Below are 24982 nucleotides of genomic sequence, written 5' to 3'. Positions count from 1 at the left end.
ATGAGAATTAACTAAAATATGAGCATCAGATAAATGTGCAATATCCTTAACCAACGCATATCCTTTTCAAGGTCATTCAATATAGATAGCCAATATCTAAATTCATTTCCGTTCTTTCATTTCGGGTAAACCAATTAACCAAATTCATTATTATCAAGCAACCAATATGAGACTACAACTTAATGGTTCACAATTCAATACATTCATCAATCCAACACTTCTATTTCTTGCCATTTTACGGAACCATGTCCGAGGGAACCGACACCCATAAATATATAAGATTTCGAGACTTTCACCATGAACACTCCGACCAACTTAATTATCAACGGAGTTCATCCCCTATCTCCTTTCAAACAATGGAGCACATCCCTTATCTTCTCTCAAACAATGATACATATGCAATATATTTAAACACGTTGTCATATACAATGACTAATCAAAACACATATTCAATGATTTAATCAAACCGTTATATTCAATGACATAGTTCAATTGATTGGTTTCAATCCTCCTAATTTTCATGTAGTTTCTACAACAATCATAGCTCTCCTCCACCGATAGCCCAAAACAGATATTTCTAAACAGATAAATAAATCTATTAAGAGATAATTTATCAAATTCCCATGGGTGAATCATTTATCAAATCCAACTACACCCTTTATTTACACATCCTCCCAATTTCATGTTTCCCATACCAATTTCATTATTCAAACAAAATAATTATTTAATTCAAATTAGGGAAATCTTTCCCCTTTCACAAATGTTACAACCAAGACCAAATTTCACCAATTATACCCAACCAATATCATGTTCAAGACCTCTTATACACATATGGTATAAAATATGGAAAACCCCTCTTTCAAATAACAAAATCCTAACCTTAACTTCACCCAAATCTTCCCAAATCCCACCATTTATACAAAATGATAAATATCTAGGTTAAAACTCATATTAAAGAGTAGAATATCCCCACCTCAAATGTAGAGCTCGAAGAGGAAGAAGTAAAATCTCGAAAATGCCCAAAATCAAGCTTTACTTGGATGGAATGGAAGCCCACAAGATGCTACACCTTTTTCTCAAAGGAAGTAGAGTACAAACCCATAGATTCAAAGGAGTTTGTAGAGAGAAGTTGGGTTTGTAGAGAGAGAGACAGCCGATCTAGGGTTTTGAGTGAAAAGAAGTGCAAAAAGTGATGAAAGGCATCGCTGTTGCGAACTGATATATGCGACCTTTGCTCGAGCTCAGGAGTCGTCGCTCGAGCGACCAGACACACAAAATACCTCGCTCGAGCGCAAGAAGTGTCGCTCGAGCGTAGAATGCGAAGCTTCAGGTCTGGCATGGATGCAGACGCACGCTCGAGCGGAAGAAGTCTCGCTCGAGCGAAGAAACAATTTCACAAGGAGCGCTCGAGCGCAAGAAGCCTCGCTCGAGCGACGCACTTTCACCTTCCTAGAAAAGTTGCGTCTGGGAGAAAAATCTAAAGACCCTCATTTCTCACTCGTGCGCAAGAAATCTCGCTCGAGCGAAGAAGCAAACTATACAAGGCTCGGTCGAGCACAAGAAGCCTCGCTCGAGCGAAGAGGCTAAAATCTGGGCAACAACCAAACTCGCTCAACAAGTCCCAAAACTGAAATTCAAAGAATTAAAGGGAGAAAACATAACATAGACAACAACATACAATCACGGAACCTGAGTCCGTAACATAATAAAGGTCGGTGTAAAACCGGTATCGCTATAGACACTTTTTGCAACAAAAATATTTGGTCTCTAAAAAATAATTTTGTCCTTAAATTTTGATCTCTAAAACCTTAATTTTTTGTAGTCTGTTTCCTAAATATTTTGTCATTCCCTCCTCTCTCTTCTATTACCTCTGACAATTCCCTCTAATCATCGTGGACGAGAACCACCTTGCGCTTCAACCATCACCTCTCCATTTTCGACTATCCCTATTTATTTTTAAAATAAAATTTAAAAATAAGTTATTAAAGAATGTTGTACTTTGTACCTTTAAACTATCAATTCATATCAATATGAATATTTTCTTAAGAATTCACTATATAAATGGATCAAAATTTGACACGAGTCTTACACATGACATCTAAAATATTGTGAAATATTTAAAATAATATTATTCTTCTCTTCTCTTTCTCCTTCTCTTTCTCCTTCAAACAAAAGGGGGAAAAGAAAATAAAGTTTAGTATTGAATAATATGTGAGATGTTATATGCAAGTTACATTAAATTTTCATCCATTTATGTAGTGAATCCTTTTTGAAGGTTCATATTAATATAAATTAATATTGGGAGGAGGAAAAATACAATATTTTTTAGTCAAGGGAGTAAATTGAAACTGAATAATTCAGGGAGGCAATATAATTACCCTTAATTTTATTCTAAACTTTTAAAAATATAAATTTGAAATGATATGTTGTAAATTTTTGTCATGGTAAACATTTTTGTTTTTGTTTATGTCAATTGGTGAAAGAAAATCAAATAAGAGACACATATAAAAAAGACTTTAAACAAATATAAGGTACATGTAAATGGACAAAATCGAATCTCTAACTTCATGTGCATGAATTTCTTGGCTAACAAATTTTATAATCATTCAACACATAGTAAAACAAAATCAAGTTTGGAAGTTAGTAAGGAAGCAAAATTTATTTTTTGAAAATTGAATGAATTAGAAATAAAATTCTTGTTCATTTTTGGATGAATTGGGTGGATCTAAACTAACAACTCGTAGTGTTTAATTTAATTTAATTTTTTTATTTTTCTAAAGTGTCAAAGCGGCACCAAGGTGGGAAAAAAAATGAAAAAAAATGAAAAAAGAACGAGAGAGATGACAGTGTTAGGTGTTCAAAACATTTTACAAGTGTGACAAATACAATCCAAAACAGATTCTATTATTAATGGGTCATGTTGCTATATACATTTTAAGGACAACTCTATGGTGTGTCCCTTTTTGGGCGGAAAAAATATCATAAGCACCCTATTATAAATTAACCTAATTTGATTATAAAATTTTATAATATCAATTATAAAATATTTAACATTATCAAAAATTATCGTGACAAAAAATAGCCACTAAAAGAAATAACACCTTTGCCGACCAAAAAATTGGTCGCTAAAAGCCTATTTTTAGTCGGGAAAAGTTATACGCAACCAATTTCTTTGGTCGCTACTTTGGTCGCCAATTGAGGGTCGGCAAAAGTAATTCGCGACCAAAATTTTGGTTGGTCGGGAAAAGTTGAATTTGCCGACTAAACTTTTGGTCACTAAATATTTTATTATTGCGACTATTCCACTTTGTCGCTAAAACACTTTGGTCGCAAAAAGTGATATTTTCCCGACCAAATATCTTAGTCTGCAATTGTCACATTTCACGACAAAAAGTTTGGTCGCCAATTCTCACATTCAACGACCAAAATGTTTGGTCGCCAATTGTGACATTCCATGACCAAAAAATTTTGGTCGCCAATTGTGACATTCTACGACCTCTTAGCTTGGTCGCCAATTGTCACATTCCACGACCAAAATAATTAGTCGCCAATTGTCACATTCCACGACCAAACATGTTTGTTGCCAAAAAAAATGTTTGCGCAACTAAAACTTTAGTCGGCAATAGACCTATTCGGGACCAAATCCTTTGGTTGTCAAAATTAATCATGTTAACGACTAATTATTTAGTCGCCAAATGTGCTTGGTGATACACCGACTACTTTATTTAGTCGGCAAAAGTATAACTTATCTTTCCCGACTAATTAATTGGTCGCCAAAACTAGAAAAACAAAACCAAAACCAAAATTTGGTCGCCAACATCTAACAAAATGAACCTGTAATTTATAATAATCCATCCAATTTGTTCAATATAATCAGTAATTTGAAAAAATCATTCAAACTAACCAATAAATTGAATCATGAATATTCAATAAAATACATATATCAACAATTTCTGAACCTGTTTAATTAAAGTCAGCAACTATTATAAGTTTTCATCCACAAGTAATTCCAAACTACATATTCATCTAGTATAAAAATTTAAAACATAACAAGTACTTATTATTATGTTTAAATTTTTATCCATGTGCATCAACCCAAAAATATAACTAGTAGTCTACCAAATATTGTCCATACACACCCATCCAAAAATATAACTACTAGTGTATCCAAAAATATAACTACTAGTCTACTAGTGTATCCAAAAATATAACTACTAGTCTACCCTAATATTTTCCATATACATCTATACAAAAATATATAATCCTTCCAAAAATACAAAAAGTGCCAATTTGTCCTTTACAATTTAGCTTTGAGCATGAGTCCATCCATATGTACCAAATAAAAAGAGAAATAATGTCAGGTAAAATTGGGCAAATAATGAAAAATGTCCATGAAAAGTTAAGGTCACATTAGCAAATTACATGACTATCATTATCAAATTGTAAATAAAACAATAGCATTTTTTTGTCTATAGCATTACCACTTTGGTATTTCATTGTTTAGTTTTTTGAACGGACTTAAATGTAATTCAAAGAAGAACAAGTCAAAAATAATTAAATAAAACAACAGTTCACAACAATATGCAATGGACTTCTCAACTAGCAAATATAAACTATACATATTGGCATACGAGAGTGTCTAACCATACTGAAGGGGAAAATTGAAGCGGAATTCAAACCGCCGGGGTTTGCATTTTTTATCACATTGTTTAGAGGCAGTTACATATAGCTAATTAATACTTAATAGAAACTAGAGATCAGGTTCCCCTCCTAATTCTAAAAATTTGGGGCCAACACTAAACAGTGTCTTTTCATTAATAATTTTTTAATTTTGTTTGGGTAAGTAATTCATTTTCGTTAACTTAAACAATATGATAAAATGTTTGTTGTGGATCAGCGAGTGGAACCTCAATTAAAAAGTCATTGCATCAGTTTATGTTCTTTTGGAATTTTGTCTTACAAAGTATTACAGAATTTGATAGCCCACTGTTTGGGTATGTTGCTGCACTTGCCTAAGCTACCACATTGTCCTTATTCATTTACTGGGTTACCTAAAAGCATATTGTATTTGAGATTTATGTATCTCCTTTAACTAGCCCACCAAAATTGTACAAAGATCATTGTAAACCCTACACTACCCCACGTGTTATATTTTAGTTTTGTAATGGTATGGAACAAAGACTGAAAATTATTCCAACGAGTAAAAAAAAAATTTCACCTTTGCTTTGAAATTATATAAAAAGGTATGGAAAGATAAGTGGTGTTCAATTTTTGACCCCAAATGGACTGTTTTTGCCTTTTTTCATCACATTTTTTGGTCTAAATATCTAACCGTGTGTCCAATCGACGCGCCTCTGGCTCTCAGAAGTATGTTTAATCTAGGCCAAAGTGACCGTTATGAGATCGGGGTTTTTTCGAGACTGTTTCAATTTTTTGACCTGAAACGGCCCGTTTTTTCCTATTTTGTCACATTTATAGGTGTAAATATCTAACCAGGCATCCTATCGATGCGCCACTTACTCTCACAAGTTTGTTTAATCTACGCCGAGCTGACCATTATAATCTCAGGGTTATTTCGAGGCTATTTTAAATTTTGGATCCCAAACGCCCCGGTTTTGCCTATTTTGTCACACTTTTATGTCCTACATAACTAATTGTGCGTCCTATCGAAGCGCCACTTGCTTTCACAAGTTTGTTTGATCTAGGCCATGGTAACCGCTACAATCTCGGGTTGTTTCCAAGCTGTTCCAATTTTTTGCCCCAACCGGCTCGTTTTTTCCTTTTGTTATCACATTTTGGTTTCTATGGAACAGTAAAAAATTCTGGTTTAACTATTCATCATTGGAACAATGGAACAATACAATGTTTGAAGTTTCTTTTCTAGTCAACATAAACTAAACTATAAATGCCATATTTTAAATTTTGGTCACAATTAGTTTAAAGACAGCCTTTTCTCTATGATATTCTCATCAAATGTTTATTTGCCTTTACTTTGAACATAAATATAATCAAATATGGTTTAACACACTTACCCATTACCATGACCATCTATTGTGGGGAATTTGGTGGATTGCGGTTTTCCAAAACTTGCGCCAACATGCTCTAAAGTCCAAAAAGCTACCGCTGCATCTCCTCACGTTGTCTTATATTTTCTGCCTCTTTCAATTGTTGCTCCTCTTCTTTTTTTTTGCTGCTCTTCACGGTTGCTCTACTGCTCCGCACGCAGTATCTCCAACTCGGATGTAAGCCTTTTCAATTGCTGGTCACGTGCTTGTAATGCAGCAGAGAACCCAAAATCACAAGAAGAAGGCTTTGGTCCAACCCCAAATCCTCTCAAGTATCCTTTCTTCTTACCAAGAACCACTCTTGATATATCCTCTTGCCTTATCGACATTCTAGACTCGATAGACTCATCCCACACCATTGTCATTTGCTCCTATAATTGTAAAATATAAATATTGTTAGTATAAGACAAACACAATAGTTGCATGTATAAGTGTCTAAATGATTGGAATACTTGCATGTAATTCACCGCATATAGGATCAATCCACTGTTTTGTCTTCTTGTTTTGATGTGTGTCCTTGTAGAAATTACAGATATCTGGCAACAATCCACCATTTTCCTTCACCTGTGATATGCCAAACACCAAAAAGAACACTCCTACATTAATATGGTAACATATTAAATAAGTGTGGATAAAGTTAATAAAATCAACGAAATACATCTCACCGCAATACTCATCGCTGCCGAAAAAGATCGCGACCCACTAGTGTGATTGTAGGGTAGCTTGCTCCTATTATATTTGCAGGTGTCATAGCGACGCTACAAAAATCCACATTGTAAGGGTTTGTTACATATATAGTTAAACAATGATAATAGTACTAAGTCATTTTTTTGCTGGTGGTTAGATACAAATATCCACATTGTAAGGGTTTGTCGGATATATAGTTAGACAATGATAATAGTACTAAGTCATTTTTTTGCTGCTTGTTAGATACAAAAATCCACATTGTAAAGGTTTGTTACATATATAGTTAAACAAAGATAATAGTACTAAGAAGCCTTGTAAAGGTGGTCAAATACTTTGCATTTATAGGTAGATAATTTGATCCTTCATTCTATATGATTTCACAGAGCTTGTTAATAATACATTATTATTATTATATAACTAAATCATAACATACCTTGTTTGTAGGATCTAACCATACTTGGTCAATCAAATACTTCCAATCATTTAATTTGACTCCTTTGTATGGAGGAGCATAGGGATTAGTTCCCGCATCCACAAGCTTCTCCCATTTCTTCTTCATTCTGCACTTCAAATCTTTATGTAACATGCTACACTTCTTTTCCACAACTTGCTGGGATAGTGCATTGTCCTCATAATTATCCCCTATTTCAAATTTATCCTATAATCAATGCAAACCAAATAAGAAACTTGCAATTATGTAATGTGAAAGCTGAAAATATGTAGTTACAGTGATATTTAATTACAACGAGGTTTACAAGTAGAGGACTACCATTAATATAGTACGGGCATTAATGAAAAAGAAAGAACATCACTTCATAAACCTTATTTGCAAAATTTATCAACTTCTGGGCAATAAAATTACTCAAATAGTTTCCATGTTTTAAAAAATTCATTATGCAGCTTCCCAGGGATTGCAAACAAAAAAACCAGCAAAACAAGTCCTCTCAAGGACTGTAAACACCCACATCCACTACACAACACATTCCTAAGGATCAACCAATAGCAAAAATCACCCCTTGCACTATTAAAATATCCACAACAGCAAAACAAGACCGAACCAACACAATTCAGCAAGAAACCCCTCTGTTGCAGTCCACCAAAACAATACAGCAGCAAGCATTTCAAAAATCCCCTGTGACACACAGCAGCAGGCAACAGAACAGCAATATGCAACATTGCTAACTGTATACAACAATAGGCCACAACAACACCAAATCATATAACAGTAGGCCATAAGATCAGAACTGGGATCCTCATGAAGAACCAAAACAGAGTGAGCTAATTCAGAGCAGCAGCCCTGAGTTTGATAACCTCACACAACTCCACCAGATCTGGTTGTATGCCATTAAAGATGCAGCCATACCTCTGTTTCCAAATAAACCATAACACAGCCACAGGAATAGTTTTTCGGCTTACCCTTATCTGTTTTTTCAATTATAGCACCAACCCACCAATCGATTAGACTACCAACAGAACTAGGTAATACCCATTTCAAACCCCACAAATGAATGATTGTTGATCAGCAAAAAAGAAAGGAGAACCACACCAAATCACAGCAGCAGGCAGAGCACAGCAGAAGGGAACCCAGCAAACAGACAATATCAAATCCTAGCCCATCAGTTCATAAAGCATAACTTCGCTTTTCACCATTAGCAGACCAACAGCAGGAGCAGCATCAACAACAAAATCTCCCATTCATGCAGCAGCAACACCCTTTACCAACTAAATCAACTCTGCAGCAGCCCCAAATTTGATTAGAAACATCATTCCAAAATTACCCCTGCGCAGTATCGCAAGATGCAGGCCTGAAATTGTCCACATGATTGGATTGGATTTCAACTGAGTATTTCAAATCGTGAACTAAATCATGAACTGAGTATTTCAAAATTATCCCTAAGCAGCATCATTCCAAAATTAAAGACTAAATCATCAACTGACTATTTCAACTCTTTCAAATTGGATTTTGCTGACATGGTCTTTCTAATTGCCCACGTGATTTTGCCCACATGGTCATGAACTGATTTTGCCCACTTTGGGTGGGGCTATATCACTCCAAATGGTCTTTGTAATTGTAATTTCAGGCCCTTTGGATGATTTCACCCAATTCCAAACTGATGCCACAGTAAAAGAGCCAGAGGAGTGTGCCAGCCAGGAACAAGAATCACCAACCTCTACATTCAGATTAGGTTATATCTGCTGCAAATCCTTCAGCACTTCCTCCTCTTCCCAAGCAAACAGATCCTTTCTAAAAGCTAACTTCCAATCCCTACCCATTACCCACTATTGTTTTGATGTTATTCCAAAAGAATTCACTCAAAGCAGGATTAGATGAATGGATTGACAATACATCCTGCCACAAAGAAGACAACAAACCTGTATCCACTCATGTGGTAATCCATCTGCCTCATTTCATAACCATTGAAAACCCACTAAACCCTTGGTCATAATTTTTAAATTCCTGGAAAGTGGCTTGCTATAGTTTTTTTAGGACATGCTCTTACACACTGTTTCTGGTTCATCTAGGAACATGTATCTTTGTTCCTTTGACTGTCCAGACGGGGAAACATGGATTGGGATTAGCTAGCAGCATGGTTCTTTTCTTCATTATATTGGTGAAGTACTCAAGAATGTGCAGATGGTTACTAATGTAATGGAAACTCTTGTCAAGAGGGTCATTAATGGTAGAATATGAAACTACTTTATTTGAAAGATTGGATTACATTGGGATAGGAAGAGATAAAAAAAGAAGGCACTCCATAAAGAGAGCATGCCTTCAAAGTTGAAGGAAATGGAACAGTTTTCAATAGTTCACAGTGCATTCAATATTGTAAACACTTTGCATGCGCTATATGTAATTACACTTGTTGAAGCTTTCATAACCAACAAAGATAACATGTCACCATTCTATATGCACATGAAAAGGGCACTTTTTCCATTGTCCTGTAAAAGGCAAATATTTGAGTCTTGTAAAATATATATTTTTAATATGATTTATATAATGAAATAATAAGAAATGTGTCAATTTTAAGTTGCCATAAAATCAACTGTACAAGACCGAACCCCCTTGCTACATTATTGTTGATGAATTTAAAATTGTAAATTATAAATTTCTACCATTTATGAACATAAAAATAGGTATACTATGTGAACCACATATAAGGGTTGACCCCTTCAAACCCTAATAGCTCTCAAAAGCAAGCACTACCCTTTCTTCCTCTCTTTACCCATGCCTAAAAGGCTAGAGAAGTGCATATATTTATATTCTGCAAGTCAAGTCCTGCCAATTGGGCCCTATGGACTCTATGGTTAGGAGTGGTCCAATCAAATATTGCTTCACTTCCAAAACCTTCATACAAACTGTCCATCGGACACATAGAAACAGGTTCACAAGATGGCTAGAAAGAAGTTCACAAGATGGCAACGGAAAAAGGCCAAAAATAATAATCTTTGGTCAGAAATTATTGCCTTTTTTGAATGAAATGGACACAGTAAGGATCAATATTCACCACTACCAATCCAACTAAGTTGTACCTGTGTCTATGTAAAGACATAATCTTGGATAGGATGCAGGCCCATGCTCCATATTTGTACTATGGAAACATGACCGAATTCACTAAATAATGCCTCATAGTCATACGCAATTACACCCGGTTAGCTTATGACATTTTTGTATTTAGGTTAATGAGTCCACATTTTTTACTTAACAAACCCCTAATCATGTGGTAATCCATTTGCTAATTTCCCAAGAAAGGCAAAGAACATACATATTTTTTTTTGTCCTCTCTTTTATTTACTTTCCATTATCCTAAAGTTGTAAAACACTTGTTGAAACTTTCATAACCAACAAAGAAAACAAATTCCCATCCTACCTGCACATGAAAAGTGCACTTCTTCCATAATCCACAAAAAGTATGAAAGAAATTAAATCATAACCGGACAGCTTGTACAACAGCCCCTTTTGTCACAGGATCAACAACAGTCCAACTTTTAACGCCTTGAATGGGGCATATCCTCCTAAGCTGAATGTCAATCTCATTAGCTCCTAGGGTCGCTAGCACACCTTCAAATGCATTGAATGTCTCAGTGATTGGAATGTGGAGCTTGTTTCCATTATTGTTGGCAACTCTTTTTGTTGTTGCTTTTCCAACTGTTGCTCCCCGTACTTGCCTTGATGAAGATAAACCTACATATTTGATAATATTATTTGTGTATTTACAAATGTAAAAATATAAACAATAGATAAATTGAAGGTAGATGAAACATATTTAATTACCTACGCCACTTGTTTGACTTTGAGGAGATGCTGCATGCGTTTTAGACGGAGATGCTTCACAAGTCTTAGATCCATGTGGTGCATTAGTTTGAGACGGAGATGGGGCAATAGTCTCAACTAACAACACATTAATTTGAGACGGAGATGGTCCAATAGTCTCAAATCCATCTGCTGCAAAACCTTAAGGAGAAGGTGTACATGTATCGATTGAGGGTGAGTAGGGTTCAATTAATGCCCTCTTCGGTGGTGGTAAATGGCGCATCTTCTTTACAGGAGCCATTTTGTTACATTTTAACATAATCAAAGGCAAAGTGCACAATGAGCACATGGATAAACACAATTTTTTAATGTGAAAATGTATATATACGTCAACAGTAATAATTAACAAGTATAATAACTAAGAAATGAACATCCATGAAAATATTAATTTCATACATTTAAATTAATCCATCTATGTAAATTTGCAAGTGATATTGACGACATATAGAACAAAAAGTGTTGTAATATCTCCTCAAACAGTATGTATTAAATAAATACATCAAGGTTCTATGTCATGATTTATATAGTTAAACAATGTCAAATTCGTCTTCTTCTTGCCCATCATCGTCCTCAATGAAGTCATCTTCGTCGGTATCACAAATGAAAGCATCAGCAACACCCTCGACTTGTGTTTGACTATGAGATTGTAAAACCGTTGTATTTGGAATAATTTCACCTTCAATATCATCTCTACACAAAACCCCTTGATCGCCACCGCCTTCAACTTGCATACCGTTTCCGTCCACAATTGGAACAACCTCAGTGGTTTCATTTTGTTGGAACTCACTATTTAGAGCATCATCAGGTAAACCATCCATCTTTGGCACATTCCATATTCCTTGATGGTGGAATCATTCTACAACTTTCCAATTCCCACCTAATTTGGTATCATTAATGTAGAATACTTGTTCTACTTGAGCTGGGAATACAAAGGGGTCATGTTCATACCATCGACTTTTTACATCGACACTTGTGACATGTGTATTGGTGAGACAAGTATTCTTGCTACCGGTGTTATACCATTCACATTGGTACAAAACAACTCGATGTCTAAACAAATATGTCATTTCCCACACTTTCCTCAAGTAACCGTAGAAATGCATTGAATGACCCTCATGCTCCCCTTCTACAACTAACCCACTATTTTGAGTTTTACGACGGTTATCATGGTCGATGGTATGAAATCGAACACCATTAGAAATGCATCCCGAATATGTGTTGACTATTGCACTAGGACTGTTGGCCAACGACCACAATTCATCCGTTGCTTCTAGCGACCCTTGATTCCGCAACTGATTTATCTACATAAGCAATGATTTATCTGTTGCTCAGTGATTTATGTTACTTTATTCAAGTTGGTTATAGCATAATGTGCTCAAATGTTGGATAGATAAGTAAGTCTTACACGTTCTTTGAACCACTTAGGAAATTCATCCCATTGCCTCTCTGTGGTGTCACATGTACTTCCATTTTGCAAAATGTTATTGTGTTCCCTAATTAATAAGAAGAGTAGATAAGTAAGACATATGATCACGAATAATCGGACAAAACATAAATAGCGAATTTAACTTTTTTGAGGCCTAAAAACATACTCTAGATATTGTTCCACGTCAATGCTATTGTATAAGACAAACAACTGAGCTATCTCTCGTTCGTGGAGAGGCACATCCGGTGCCCTACTAATTAGACCAAATGGGCGAACTTTTTGAGAGAAGATGGCTAACCCCAAGCCGTGATCACCATCGTCATCATTCCTTTCTTCTCGATTAAACACTATTTCAAATCCATTAAGATACATCGAGCAGAAAGTTGTACACTCTTTGGAAATGTATGCCTTCACAATTGATCCTTCAGGATGAGCTTTATTGGTAACAAATCTGTTTAGCATTCCAAGTAGCCTACAAGAGAAATTTTTTTTACTATGTCCATAATACATTGACAATATATAGACTACCATTAAAGGTTGATTACAGTGATATGGTAAGAGCATAGATAATTAGCGTTCAATTGGGTACATCCATCGATATTGCACTGGCCCTCCAAGTATAGCCTCGCATGGAAAATGAACAACCAAGTGACCCATGACATCAAAGAAAGTTGGAGGAAAAATCTTCTCAAGCTTGCAAAGTACAAGTATGATTTGATCCTCTAGCTTCTGTAAATCTGTCACCTTCAACGTCTTTGAACACAGTTGTCGGAAGAAATTTCCTAACTCAAACAGAGTCGTTCCAATTTCATTGTTAAGATACCCGCGCATCCCAATCGGAAGTAGTCGGTGTACAAGCACATGACAATCATGACTTTTGAGGCTTGAGATTTTGTCACTGTCAGTATTCACGCAATTGGAGATGTTTGCTGCATAACCATCGGGATACTTGATTGATTTCAAAAAAGCACCAAAGCCTTGTCTTTCTTTCGTTGTGTACACAGCTGGAGGCTTCACAAATGACCCATCACCACGCCTCTGTAGGTGTAACTCCTTCCGAATTTTTAAATTTGCTAAATCAATCTGAGTTTTTTTTGTGTCCTTCTTCTTCCCACCCACATTTAATAATGTCCCCATCAAATTGTCACAAATGTTCTTCTCTATGTGCATGACATCAAGGTTGTGTCGAAGCTTAAGCGTCTTCCAGTAAGGCAATTCAAACATAATGCTTCTCTTTGCCCAATTCAACACTGGATTTTCGTCCCTTTGTCTTTTTCTGTTATTTGGATGTTTTCCAAACGGCTTGTATGTCCCAGTCTCAATTTTCTCTAATATTTGCTCCCCTGATAACTCCAACGGTCTGCACCTAACCTCACTTTGTTCGTTAAACAACTTGCTCCTTCGCCATCTGTGGTTCTCGAGCAAGTAACGACGAGCACCCATATACCCTATCTTACTTGTTAAGCTTTGTGATGATGCATCCTCATTACAAGTGGGACAAGCCAAATAACCTTTAGTAGTCCACCCGGACATGTTACCATATGCAGGGAAGTCGTTGATGGTCCACATCAGTGCAACAAGCATTCTAAATGACTGTTCATTTTTCGCATCATAAGTTCACACCGCATCCCCCCATAACTCCTTCAAGTCCTTAATTAATGGCCGTAAGTAAACATCGATATCTCTTCCAGGTGTCGATCGGCCAGGAATAAGCAATGACATCATGGAGTAAGGCTCTTTCATACACTTCCATGGTGGGAGGTTGTAAGGCATTCGGATAATGGGCCACATACTGTATGATGTGCTCATATTTCAAAATGGATTGAAACCATCGGTGGCAAGCCCTAGCCTTACATTTCATGGATCCATGGCGAACATAGGATGTTGCCGATCAAAGTCTTTCCATGCCTCAGCATCAGTCGGATGCCTCAAGATTCCATCATCCACACGTTTCTCCTTGTGCCATCTCATATCTGTAGCAGTTTTCTACGGAAAGTACCTCAATATCATGTGAGGGATCTTCTTATCTTTTCCATTGTCCAACTTGTATCTAGGCTCTTCACACTTGGGGCAATTATCAAGATTTGCATGCTTCTTCCAAAATAGTGCACAATCATACCTACAAGCATGAATGGGAACGTAACCCAAACCCAAGTCACGTAAGAATCTTTTCGTAACATATATGGTTCATGGAACAGTCTCATCACACTCGGGTAGAGTGTCTTTGAAAACTTTCATAACCATATCAAATGAGTTATTGCTCCACTTGTTGTACACCTTAATGTGAAGCATCTTAATAACAAATGACAACATAGTGAACCTTGTGTATTCCGGGTATAGTTTACGTTGAGCATCTTCAAATAACTTACCAAAGTTTCACCCATCCACACTCTCAAAAGTAGCAGGTAATTTGTCCCCTTCATCATCCATTGCAAAACCCCTACAAACCTCTTCCAACATAGTAGGCAAATCATCCCCGTCATCCTGATCTTCCCCTACAATTTCACTATATATGTCATGGTGACCTTCATTCGGTATGAGAGGTTCAGCCATGGGAACAAGTTCCCCATGGTGCACCAAAGTCTTATAAGAAAGAGATATCCCTCTTCGAATCAAATGAATCCTAACAATGTGGATCGTATGTTTTTTGTCATTCAAGCAATCGATACATGGACACCGAAGCTTATCCCCCAAGCCTACATTTCTCATCGCAAATTCAATAAATGAATTCACCCCTTCTTGATACTCCCTACTACTTAATCTATTTTTTATTGTCATCCAACCCTTGTCTATTTGGGCCATCTGAAAGGTTAAAGACAACAATTACAGTAATTAATCTACAAAATATTACAGAAAGTGTTAGAAACTACAAAATGAAATTTTCTAACAGTAACGGGAAGGAGAGACTCAAGAAAATGAAAATAAAATAAACTAAATTAAGCAACCTACAAGCATGCAATGCTTGCTACATTAATAATTGTTCAAATAGGGTTCTACAATTCCACACCAAAGAAACAATTTATGTTACACTTATGAAACAAAGCAATCAAAAGAACAATGCTAACATGGATACCGTAACATATATTTTTTCTTGGGTGATCGGCAAAAGAAAAATTTATTGATGAATACATACAAAGTATGATAAGATACATCAATAAAGAGGAGCTTGGAGCTAGCACATGCTCTAAGCTTCAGTTGGTGAGAAACCAACAGACAAAGCGAAGCAACAAAACCAACTAACAAAACAGGCAATAGCTTAAAAGCAGCCCAACAAAAGCAGCCCAACAAAAGCAGCCAACTACACTAAATGGAAGACTAATTCCAAGACTATTAGCAGACAAACAGATCAGCAAGACTCTTAGCAGACTAGCAGACTATTAGCAGGACTAACAGCTTCAACCCTCAAACCCTCTTTTTAGTAGACTAGCAGTCGCAGCAATCAATACCTTTTTTTTTTCTTTTCTTTTTTGGATCAACATAGCAGAGCAACACTATAGCAGGGGAAACAAATCAGCAGAACAAAATAGTGGAAGATTGGACTGCCACTATAGTGGAAGAGTCTGGCAAGAAAAATGGAGGTGAAGTAGAAGAAGGGAAAGAGGAGGAGGAAGGAGCTGGGGACATTTTAGAACAAACTAGTAAGTGTTTCTTTGGAACATTGCATTTTCTTTGTTATGCCTCTGGAAAATGAGTCTATGACGATACCAATCTCTTTTTACACAAGTGTTTGTGCTTTATTTGCTTGCACAACCTCTTCTTTTCCTGGTGTGCCCAAATGGACCATTTGCCTTGCTTTCCTCAAAATAACTAATATGCCCTTGTGATTTTTAACATATTTAAGTCACTATGATAGTTAATCTAGTGGACTAGCTTAGTTGACTATTTTTATATACTTCTAATTACAAGATTAGGGAGGCAATTTATGCCAAAGACAAAGATTGATTATTTTTTCTCTATTATTTATAAATTATGATTGTTCAATTTAATATAATTATCTTCATAAATATAAATAATCACTTGCCAATTGAAAAAAAAAATCACCATCAAAGTTGCTACCCTATATGGAAAAATGCACAAACTAGTGTAAAAGGAGAGATTGTGAAATGATCAACTTCTCATGATAGAAAATTTTGTAAAATAATCAACTGCTACATGACAACTGAATGAATAAAAAGTGTTGAAAAGAATTCAGATCTCTGATTTCCATAAGACACTAAGTAAAAATTTGGAATTTTAGAACTTGCTAACATCCTTACAGATAAACACTATATATTTGAACTAAAAGAAAAATAAACAAACTAGATGATCCAAAAGATAAAGGAGCTACTCTACAATATTTGATTTATTGCTCAATAATTTATTCCACAAGTCCATCCTTTCACACATGTATTTGACCCAACTTCACATTAAAAGTACATAAACATTTTCGTTAAAACAAAACTCCTAATAAAAACAATAATAAAAAGAAGAGACCAATACCTGGCCACAAGCATCCATAAACATGTGTGACACATATACTTTGTAAAAGAAAATATTAAAATATGGCGAACAAAAAGTTCTATTATTTAAAATTAGTTCAATTAAAAAACTATTAACATAGGTTAATTGCTTGTGGTTTTAGACAAGTTCATTTGGGGAGGGCTTATGGTATTCCTTGCCTCTTAATGGAGAAAAGGCCTTTATAACAAGAGAGGGGTGTTTAGTCATTTTAGGGCTTTTCATTGGATTCTTCTCATTTTCTTCTTCTTCTTGTCTTTAACTTGGCCACTAAGGTTTCTTTCCTTTGAATCAAAAAATAAAAAACTAAGGTTTCTTTCCACATACCTCTGCTATTGTGCACTTTACAGACAAGCAACCAAATCTCTGTTTGGTTTGGTGCCCTAAACTCTAAAGTAATTAATCAACTCTACAGAAGTCAACACCTTTGAGTCTTGAAAACTTATTGAACAAATTTATGTCGTGGTTCAATTAAATATTTATTTGTTTAAATAGTAAGATTTATTAATTTTTTTTGTTGGTGTTTCATAAGATAACATAAAAGCATCCATTGATAAATGAATAAAATAACACCTAATAAATTTTTCCATCTAATTTGTTGAATAAACAAATGGGAATCCTATGTACAAATCATCTCTTTCTCTTTATACTAGATCAACTTTCCACTACGCAATCATGTTAAAAATATTTATCATGCGGTACGATATAGACTTTGAGACAAGAGAATAGGACAAGATTGTGTAAAACTCTTATGTTGGCAATAGTGTGGTAAGTGTGGAGGATTTAAAGTTAGAGTGGTCTTGTGGGTTATAAGCAATTGTAAAACTAGTCTTTGGGTAGCATCAAGTGTTGGCTTAAGCTAGAGTTGGTTTCTCACCAACATTATGCTTTGTCCCCCCCCCCCCCCCCTTTTTTTTTCCTTTCCATCCTTATTGATGTAAACTCATATGTAATGTATGATTTCTTCATCAATACAGATTTTCTTTGCTGATCAAAAAAAAAAAAAAAAAATTAGGAGAGATGCTCCCCTAGCATATAAACTCAGATTAAAATTTCTAATACTTTATTTTTTTTTCTTAACCCCACATAAATCCCACTTAGGCAAGGTCTATAACATAATTAGGGCTTTTAGTCTAGTGCTTGTATAGTACTACTTGGTAATGTTAAGTTTGCAGGTTCAATTCTTATAGAAAAGAATTTGATATATCTTTTGTTTACCTTACGTAAATAGCATAGAGATGAACAATAATTGCATACCTAAGAGGATATTGTCACGGTGTTAACTTTTTTTTTAAATTTTTTTTTATTATATTTTAATTGGTTTAGGATATTGTAATTGGTTTAGTGATTGATAGATATCTTCATATTTATTATGGTATTTGAGAGGCAACATAAATGGCTATTTGTGATTAATGGAAGACGTGCTACCTTGTATATAACCCGTAATTTTTCTGTGTATATAGATTCACTCTCTTTTTTCATTTATTTTTATTTTTATTTTGAAGTCTCTTCTTAAAAATTCAACTCCAACTTGTAAAGGATGGTATACAGGGTAAGTCCTTGTAGAGCTTGTGGCTCATTTAAGGGTACTTAAAAAATGGAATAAATCCAATTAACCAACTAACTAGTTTGGAAATCAAATTACAAATAACTTACAAAAGCACCCAAAACATTTTTATTCTCATTAAGTATATTTCCCAATATAAAAAGGGATACTTAAAGAAAGAGGAGAAATAAAACACTACAAGAACATCACAGATTGGGGGACTTCACAAACAATAGAACGAAATCTTATTATCGACATATCCCAGCAGCAAACATCAACACAAACATTGACAGTGAGAGGGAGACACAGGCAGAGACTGAGTGAGTGAGAGTGATAAAGAGGATTTATACCTGAAATTGTTTTTAGGGAGAGTTGAAGATGCTCTGAAAAATCGTGATGGTGAGGGCCCTGGTGGGTGAGACATTGTAGAACAAGACGAGTATGAGAAATCAAAAAGAAAAAGTGAGACATACACTACAAGAAAATACATTTTTGCCGACCATTTTTGGCTACCAAAAACAATTTAGTTGCCAAAAGTTACGGAATTGGCTACCAAAAATAATATTAGTTGGCAAAAGTCAACTTTTTAGCTACTAATTTTTTTTAGTAGGGGAATATTGATTATTGGCGACTAAAAAAAATTTAGTACCTAAAAATATTACAATTGGCGACTACAAAAATTTTTAGTAGCTAAACATATCACAATTGGCGACTAAAAGAAATTTTAGTAGCCGTAGAGGTACCTTTAGCTACTAAATTGTTTGGTAGCCGAATGAAAATAAAAAATTTAATTTTTAATCTTTGGCGACCAAAATTTTGGTAGCCAAAAATATATTTTCAGCGACAAAATTTATTTTCGTCGTTGTAGACCTACTTTTGGCTAGTAAATTGTTTGGTAGCTGAATGAAAATAAAAAAATTAATTTTTAATCTTTGGCGACTAAAATTTTGGTCGCCAAAAATATATTTTCAGCGACAAAATTCCTTTTAGTCGCTGTAGATCAACTTTTGGCTACTAAATCGTTTGGTAGCCGAATGAAAACAAATAATTAAATTTTTAATCTTTGGAGACTAAAATTTTGGTCGCCAAAAATATATTTTCAGCGACAAAATTACTTTTAGTCGCTGTAGACCTACTTTTGGCTACTAAATTGTTTGGTAGCCGAATGAAAATAAAAAATTTAATTTTTAATCTTTGGCGACCAAAATTTTGGTCGCCAAAAATATATTTTCAGTGACAAAATTCCTTTTAGTCGCTGTAGACCTACTTTTGGCTACTAAATCGTTTGGTAGCCGAATGAAAACAAATAATTAAATTTTGTACCAAACCAAACCCTAAAATAATCAGCACCTCTCCCCCCCTCTCTCTCTATTTTCAGCATTGCTCCTCTCCCCTTCCTCTCTCACTGCCGCTCTTCCTCGCCTTCGCCAGAAATTGGAGCACCTCCTCCTCCTCCACCATCGCCATCATCATCGTGAGTACCGCCGCTATTTTCACGCCGCCTCCTCCTCCGCCGATCTTCATAGATCCACCGCCACTGCCACGAGATCCAGAGGCTTCATCACTGAGATGAACTTTGCTCCATTGATGCTCCGTCTCGTGTATGCTTCTCTCTCTCTCTATATATATATATCTATATATATAGGAATTGGGTTAAAATTTTATATTAAACTTGTTTGGCTGTAAAATTGAAACAACTTGAAATCTACAATTTTTATTTTCTTGATGAAATTGGTCTTTCTCTTTAAAACATAGAAGGAACCTAATCTAAAATTGGGATATTTAAAATCCGTTCTCATAAAAACCTAGTTGATTCTAAGCTCGTTTATCAAATTTCTAGTTCAATATTCAGAAACTCACAGATACAATTATGTGGACAGAAAAACTAGTTGAGGAGCACAGGGAGTTCGATGCTGTGATTGCTTTAGAGGTACGATCATGTTAATTGTAACTTCTGTTAGGTAATGCTAGCTACATTTCTACAATTTGTGTTCCTCAAGTCATGAATTTTGTATGCATACTTGCATATAAAGGATTTTGTGCTTTTTGTGAGTTAAATGATCGGTTCCTCAAGATTGTAACCAGTAACTTTTTTGTGTTCCTGAAGTCATGATTTTTTTATTTTTATTTTTTATTTTTGCATTTTTACTCATTTGGATATCTTTACTATGGTTTGCATTTAGTCAGGTAATTGAGCATGTTGCGGATCCTTCTGAATTCTGCAAATCCTTGGCTGCGTTAACTGTTTCTGATGGAGCCACTCTGATCTCAACAATTAATCGTTCAATGAGATCCTATGCAACTGCCATCATTGTAGCAGAGTACATCCTTCACTGAGTATAATTATCTAATTGATTTATCACTTGTTTACCTATTTTTTTATGTCCACTTAATAATGCTTGGTATTAGCTATTGGAATACTCTCCTTGGTGTTAAACATGGTATTCATTCTTTTTATTGTCTTCTTTAGAGAGGATGCAGGGTCTCAGTGTCTTTGTCTAAATTATCTTAAATTTATGATTCTTCAAATGCATTTCCATGAAGTTCATAAATAAATAATAATATTAAAAGTCTCACTATTTATATATATAGAAATAAGAAAAATTATATTTAGTGTGCTAATGATTTAAATGGTTATCAATTTTTTTAACTATTTGAAATGTGGTCGGATATTTGCAGATATCGGGTATCTGCGATGGCAGGGATGACGTTGAAAAATTCCAACCATAACGGGGCTGAGACGGGAATGGGGGTGGAGCTTGTCGGCAAGGGCGGAGAATGACAAATCCGTCCCAAATCTGTCCCATAATCATCCCTAGCTCCAAGTATTTTATACATTTTATTTTTAATATATATTTTTGTAATAACTTGTGTCTTGGTCAGATTTTTTTAACAATTTATCAATTACTTGAAACATCCTCAAAACTCTCTCTCAAAACCTTCTGCATCAAATTCAGATAGGAAACGAAGCCCTCTTGGTTATGAGGATTGTCTAGAAGAGATCACGGTGACCCCTCAAGTATATAATGAGTTTGATATTAGCATGTTGTAAGATGGTGTATTTATTTATTTATTTATTTATTGTGCTCCTAATTAATAAGAAACTTTGTAAGAAATTAGCTCTTGGCAAGAAAGAAAGTTCGTTCCCAATTGAGATACAACTTCTCAAAATACAAATCTCAATCTCAAAGGGACTAAAGAATACAATTCAAATTTATTATACTTCTTTCTAATTACACAATATTTATTATACTTTAACACATATAAGTTGTATTTGACATCAATCTCTAATATTTATATCTATATAATATGGCACAAATTTTTTTAAAATTATATATGGAGTGGGCTTGTAACCACAAATAGTTTGAAGTGGCTAGTTAATTTACTTTTCATTTGTGAAAGAATGCGGACAGAATGGTTGAACTAGCTGAAAATGGATCATTTTGGGTTGCCTCACAAACGATGGAGAGAGAAAGAAGAGGGTGGGAAGGAGGAGTGCAATATTATTTTATTTTCAATATAGGTAATAAAAGGACACCTTTTCATGGGATACAATTTGGAAAACTCCTTTAGTGTGTCAATTGGCACACTGACGTTCTAATGGGGTCTATAAAATCGCTACTCTTGTATGGTTTGGGGTTTATGCTTGAACCTGTTTACTAAAGTTCAATTGGCACCCTAACGTTCTAATGGAAAGGTAGACTAAAGTTCAAAGGATGTTGAACCTGTTTACTATTTTTATGCATAGACATAGGCTTTGTTAATTTCATTATCCTCTGCTGCAATCTAGGATTTCAGAACAAAGGAGAAAGAACTCCAACCAAAGGAGGCTGAATTGATCTGTTTTACTTTGTTACTATTTTTTGTGAAAAGGTTTGGTCATTGCCTTGTCTTTCAAATGCAAGTTCAGATTGAGAGCCGGCCACAGAAAAAGCATCCGCTAAGGGTTGTTGATGATTCCAACAAAGGCAGTGCAAGGTGAGTATTATTCTCTTTTAAAACAGATTTTGCAACATTGGAGTTTCATGGACACTTGTACAAACATTCATGTATTTGATTGGTTGCAAAAATGATGAATGCAATGTGATAGATTGTTGGTTTACTTTAAAATTTTTGGAATGTTAAACAATGAAGAACCGAAGAAGAAACAATTGATTAGTGATTACTTGCTATAAGGAAAAATGTAAAACCAGTCATGGCATCATTGGTTAATATTATGGGATTAGAATCTGACAAATTTTCCAAAACGTCCAACTTGCAGTTTGAAACTTGACCAAAAATCTGATCGAAAGTCCCAAGAAGGACAAAGAAGGCCACATCTTTTTAGGGTAAATGCTATAAGAAGCAAAACAGATCAATTGCAGAATGTTTCATAGTGGCGTAAAATTGTTTGTGTCATTCTCTTGAACTTCCTTCATTTGTTGCTAAAAGAATGTTGGGAAAATGAAGGATGAATCTTGAATTTAAATCTTTTCATTGTTTGGGGACCTGAGAAAGTATAAACCCTGCAAACCCTAGTGAAACTTTACTTGTATTTAACTTGGTTAGTTATTTCTTGGAAGCCAAATATGTTGTCATGTGAGTTTCATAAAATATTTGATGTTTTGATAAGAGAATCATATAGACGATGCTTTGGAGGCCTGCCAACCCTCTCAGAAAAATATTTGTATAAATAGAAGGTAAGCTAGATGCTTGGTGTTGATAGTTTCATTTCCTGTTATGAATAGAATCTAATGTGGCTGATTTCAATCCAATCACTTTAAACTAAAAAAAATCATCAGGTTGGTTTGTAAAGTCCGAATTGCCAATGGCATATTATTTTAGATTGGAGTTCTATATATAAAAGTTCCGTCTGTTCAGAGTTTTTCATTAACTTAGAATTTGTGTTTACAAAGTCTATGCTATGAAATTTGTACAAATAACTTGTTTCTAATGACAGGTATTTTGATTATCTCTTTTACATCGACTTTGAAGCTTCTATGGCAGAACCCCATGCTCAATATGCTCTGGGACATCTACAGGTCAGAAATAAGCTTAAAAAATTTAATTATTGGGAAGCAGGGTGAATGAATGCTTTCAAGAATTATGACTTCAATTTCTCTCCTCTCCTCTCACTTTTCCTTTCTTCTGTACTTTCTCTTGAGCTTTGTTGTCCCTTGTCCCAATATTGCAGGATGTTTACATGTACTTCTGTGGCAGTGGCAAAGCAGCAGAGATGAAGCGTGAGGCTGCAAGACGGACAATGATGGCTACGCTGCCATGATTCACAAAGATTCTTTGGTTTGATAATGCTGTGAAAAAATGAAACCATTCACTATTTTTTTGTACTTGTGCCTAGTCTAGTATTTATTTTGTTCATATAGTTTTCTTAAAATATGTATGTAAAAGACAGATTCTGACAAACAAGTTTAAGTTAGAACATGTCAGTTTTGACGTTGGATTAGACTTGGTTCGTATGGAATTTGTATTATATATAGAATTGGACGTTTATTTTTAATGTTTTGGATGGTTGGAACTAGAATGTGTGCACGTTGTTGAATGCTTGAATGGTTGATAATATATTTAGTGTTGATGGGTAATATTGGGTTATATGGGTTATATTGAATCCTGTATTATGTACGTACAGGTTGTATTAAACATGGATGTAGGTTGTTTAGATTTTTTTTGGAAAAAAAAAAACAGAAAATATTTGGCCACCAAATATTTTGGTAGCCAAATATGTAGTTGGTATTTTTTGGCAACCAATAATTTAGTAGCAAAAACAATTGGCGACTAAAACATTTGGTAGCAAAAAGTAATTAATAGCTAGTTAAAATTTCCATTTACAACTTTTAGTGACTAAAACATTAGTGGCCGAAATGTCACGATTGTTGACTAACTACGGATTTGTAGCCAAATGTTAAGTTTCGGTGACTAATTCTTTCGTAGCAAAAAGTCACACCTTCCCCGACCACACGAATGCTAGTAGCCAAAAGTCACATTCGGCGACTAATGGTTTTAGTGGCCGAAAGCTAACATTTGCCGACTAAAATAAATTTAGTAGGCAAATGTCACACTTTCGGCGACCAAACAAATTTTAGTCGCCAATACTATCGCCGACAGGGTATAGGCGACGAACTTGGCGACAAAACTTCTTAGTCGCAAAATTGTTTCACCGACCAAATTTTGGACTTTTGGCGACCAATATTTTGGTCGCCAAAAGTGACATTTCTTGTAGTGATGGAGATATAATCAGAGAGAAACTATTATAAGTTGAAAAAAAATACCTAGATGAATCACAAATGGCGAAGATGAATCAAAAATGGTAAAGACGGACGGCGGCTGTAGACACCCCATTTTTGACCAATCTTAAGACCCAGACGTCACCGATTGAGCGCTTGGTGATGTTGCATATCGTGCTCGTTCAGAGGCTTCAGAGTCTCGGCTGCGAGCCTTGCCTCCGGACTTCT

General features: G+C 35.1%; 1 protein-coding gene across 1 annotated transcript; it reads right to left on the bottom strand.

Moving 5' to 3' along the window:
• Positions 1 to 11915: 11915 nt before the first annotated feature.
• Positions 11916 to 14074, bottom strand: LOC145802486 (uncharacterized). Its single transcript, XM_082895211.1, has 4 exons — positions 13080 to 14074; positions 12657 to 12962; positions 12470 to 12557; positions 11916 to 12365 (listed from the first exon to the last, which is right to left on the bottom strand). The coding sequence occupies exons 1-4, from the start codon at positions 14072 to 14074 to the stop codon at positions 11916 to 11918; spliced, it is 1839 nt and encodes a 612-aa protein (XP_082751337.1).
• Positions 14075 to 24982: the final 10908 nt, after the last annotated feature.

This window comes from Camellia sinensis, chromosome 11 (genome assembly GCF_055761805.1).
Source record: "Camellia sinensis isolate YWXY chromosome 11, ASM5576180v1, whole genome shotgun sequence".
NCBI lineage: Eukaryota > Viridiplantae > Streptophyta > Magnoliopsida > Ericales > Theaceae > Camellia > Camellia sinensis.
Note: the sequence above shows the minus strand (reverse complement) of the source record. Positions and strands in the feature narration are given on the sequence as shown.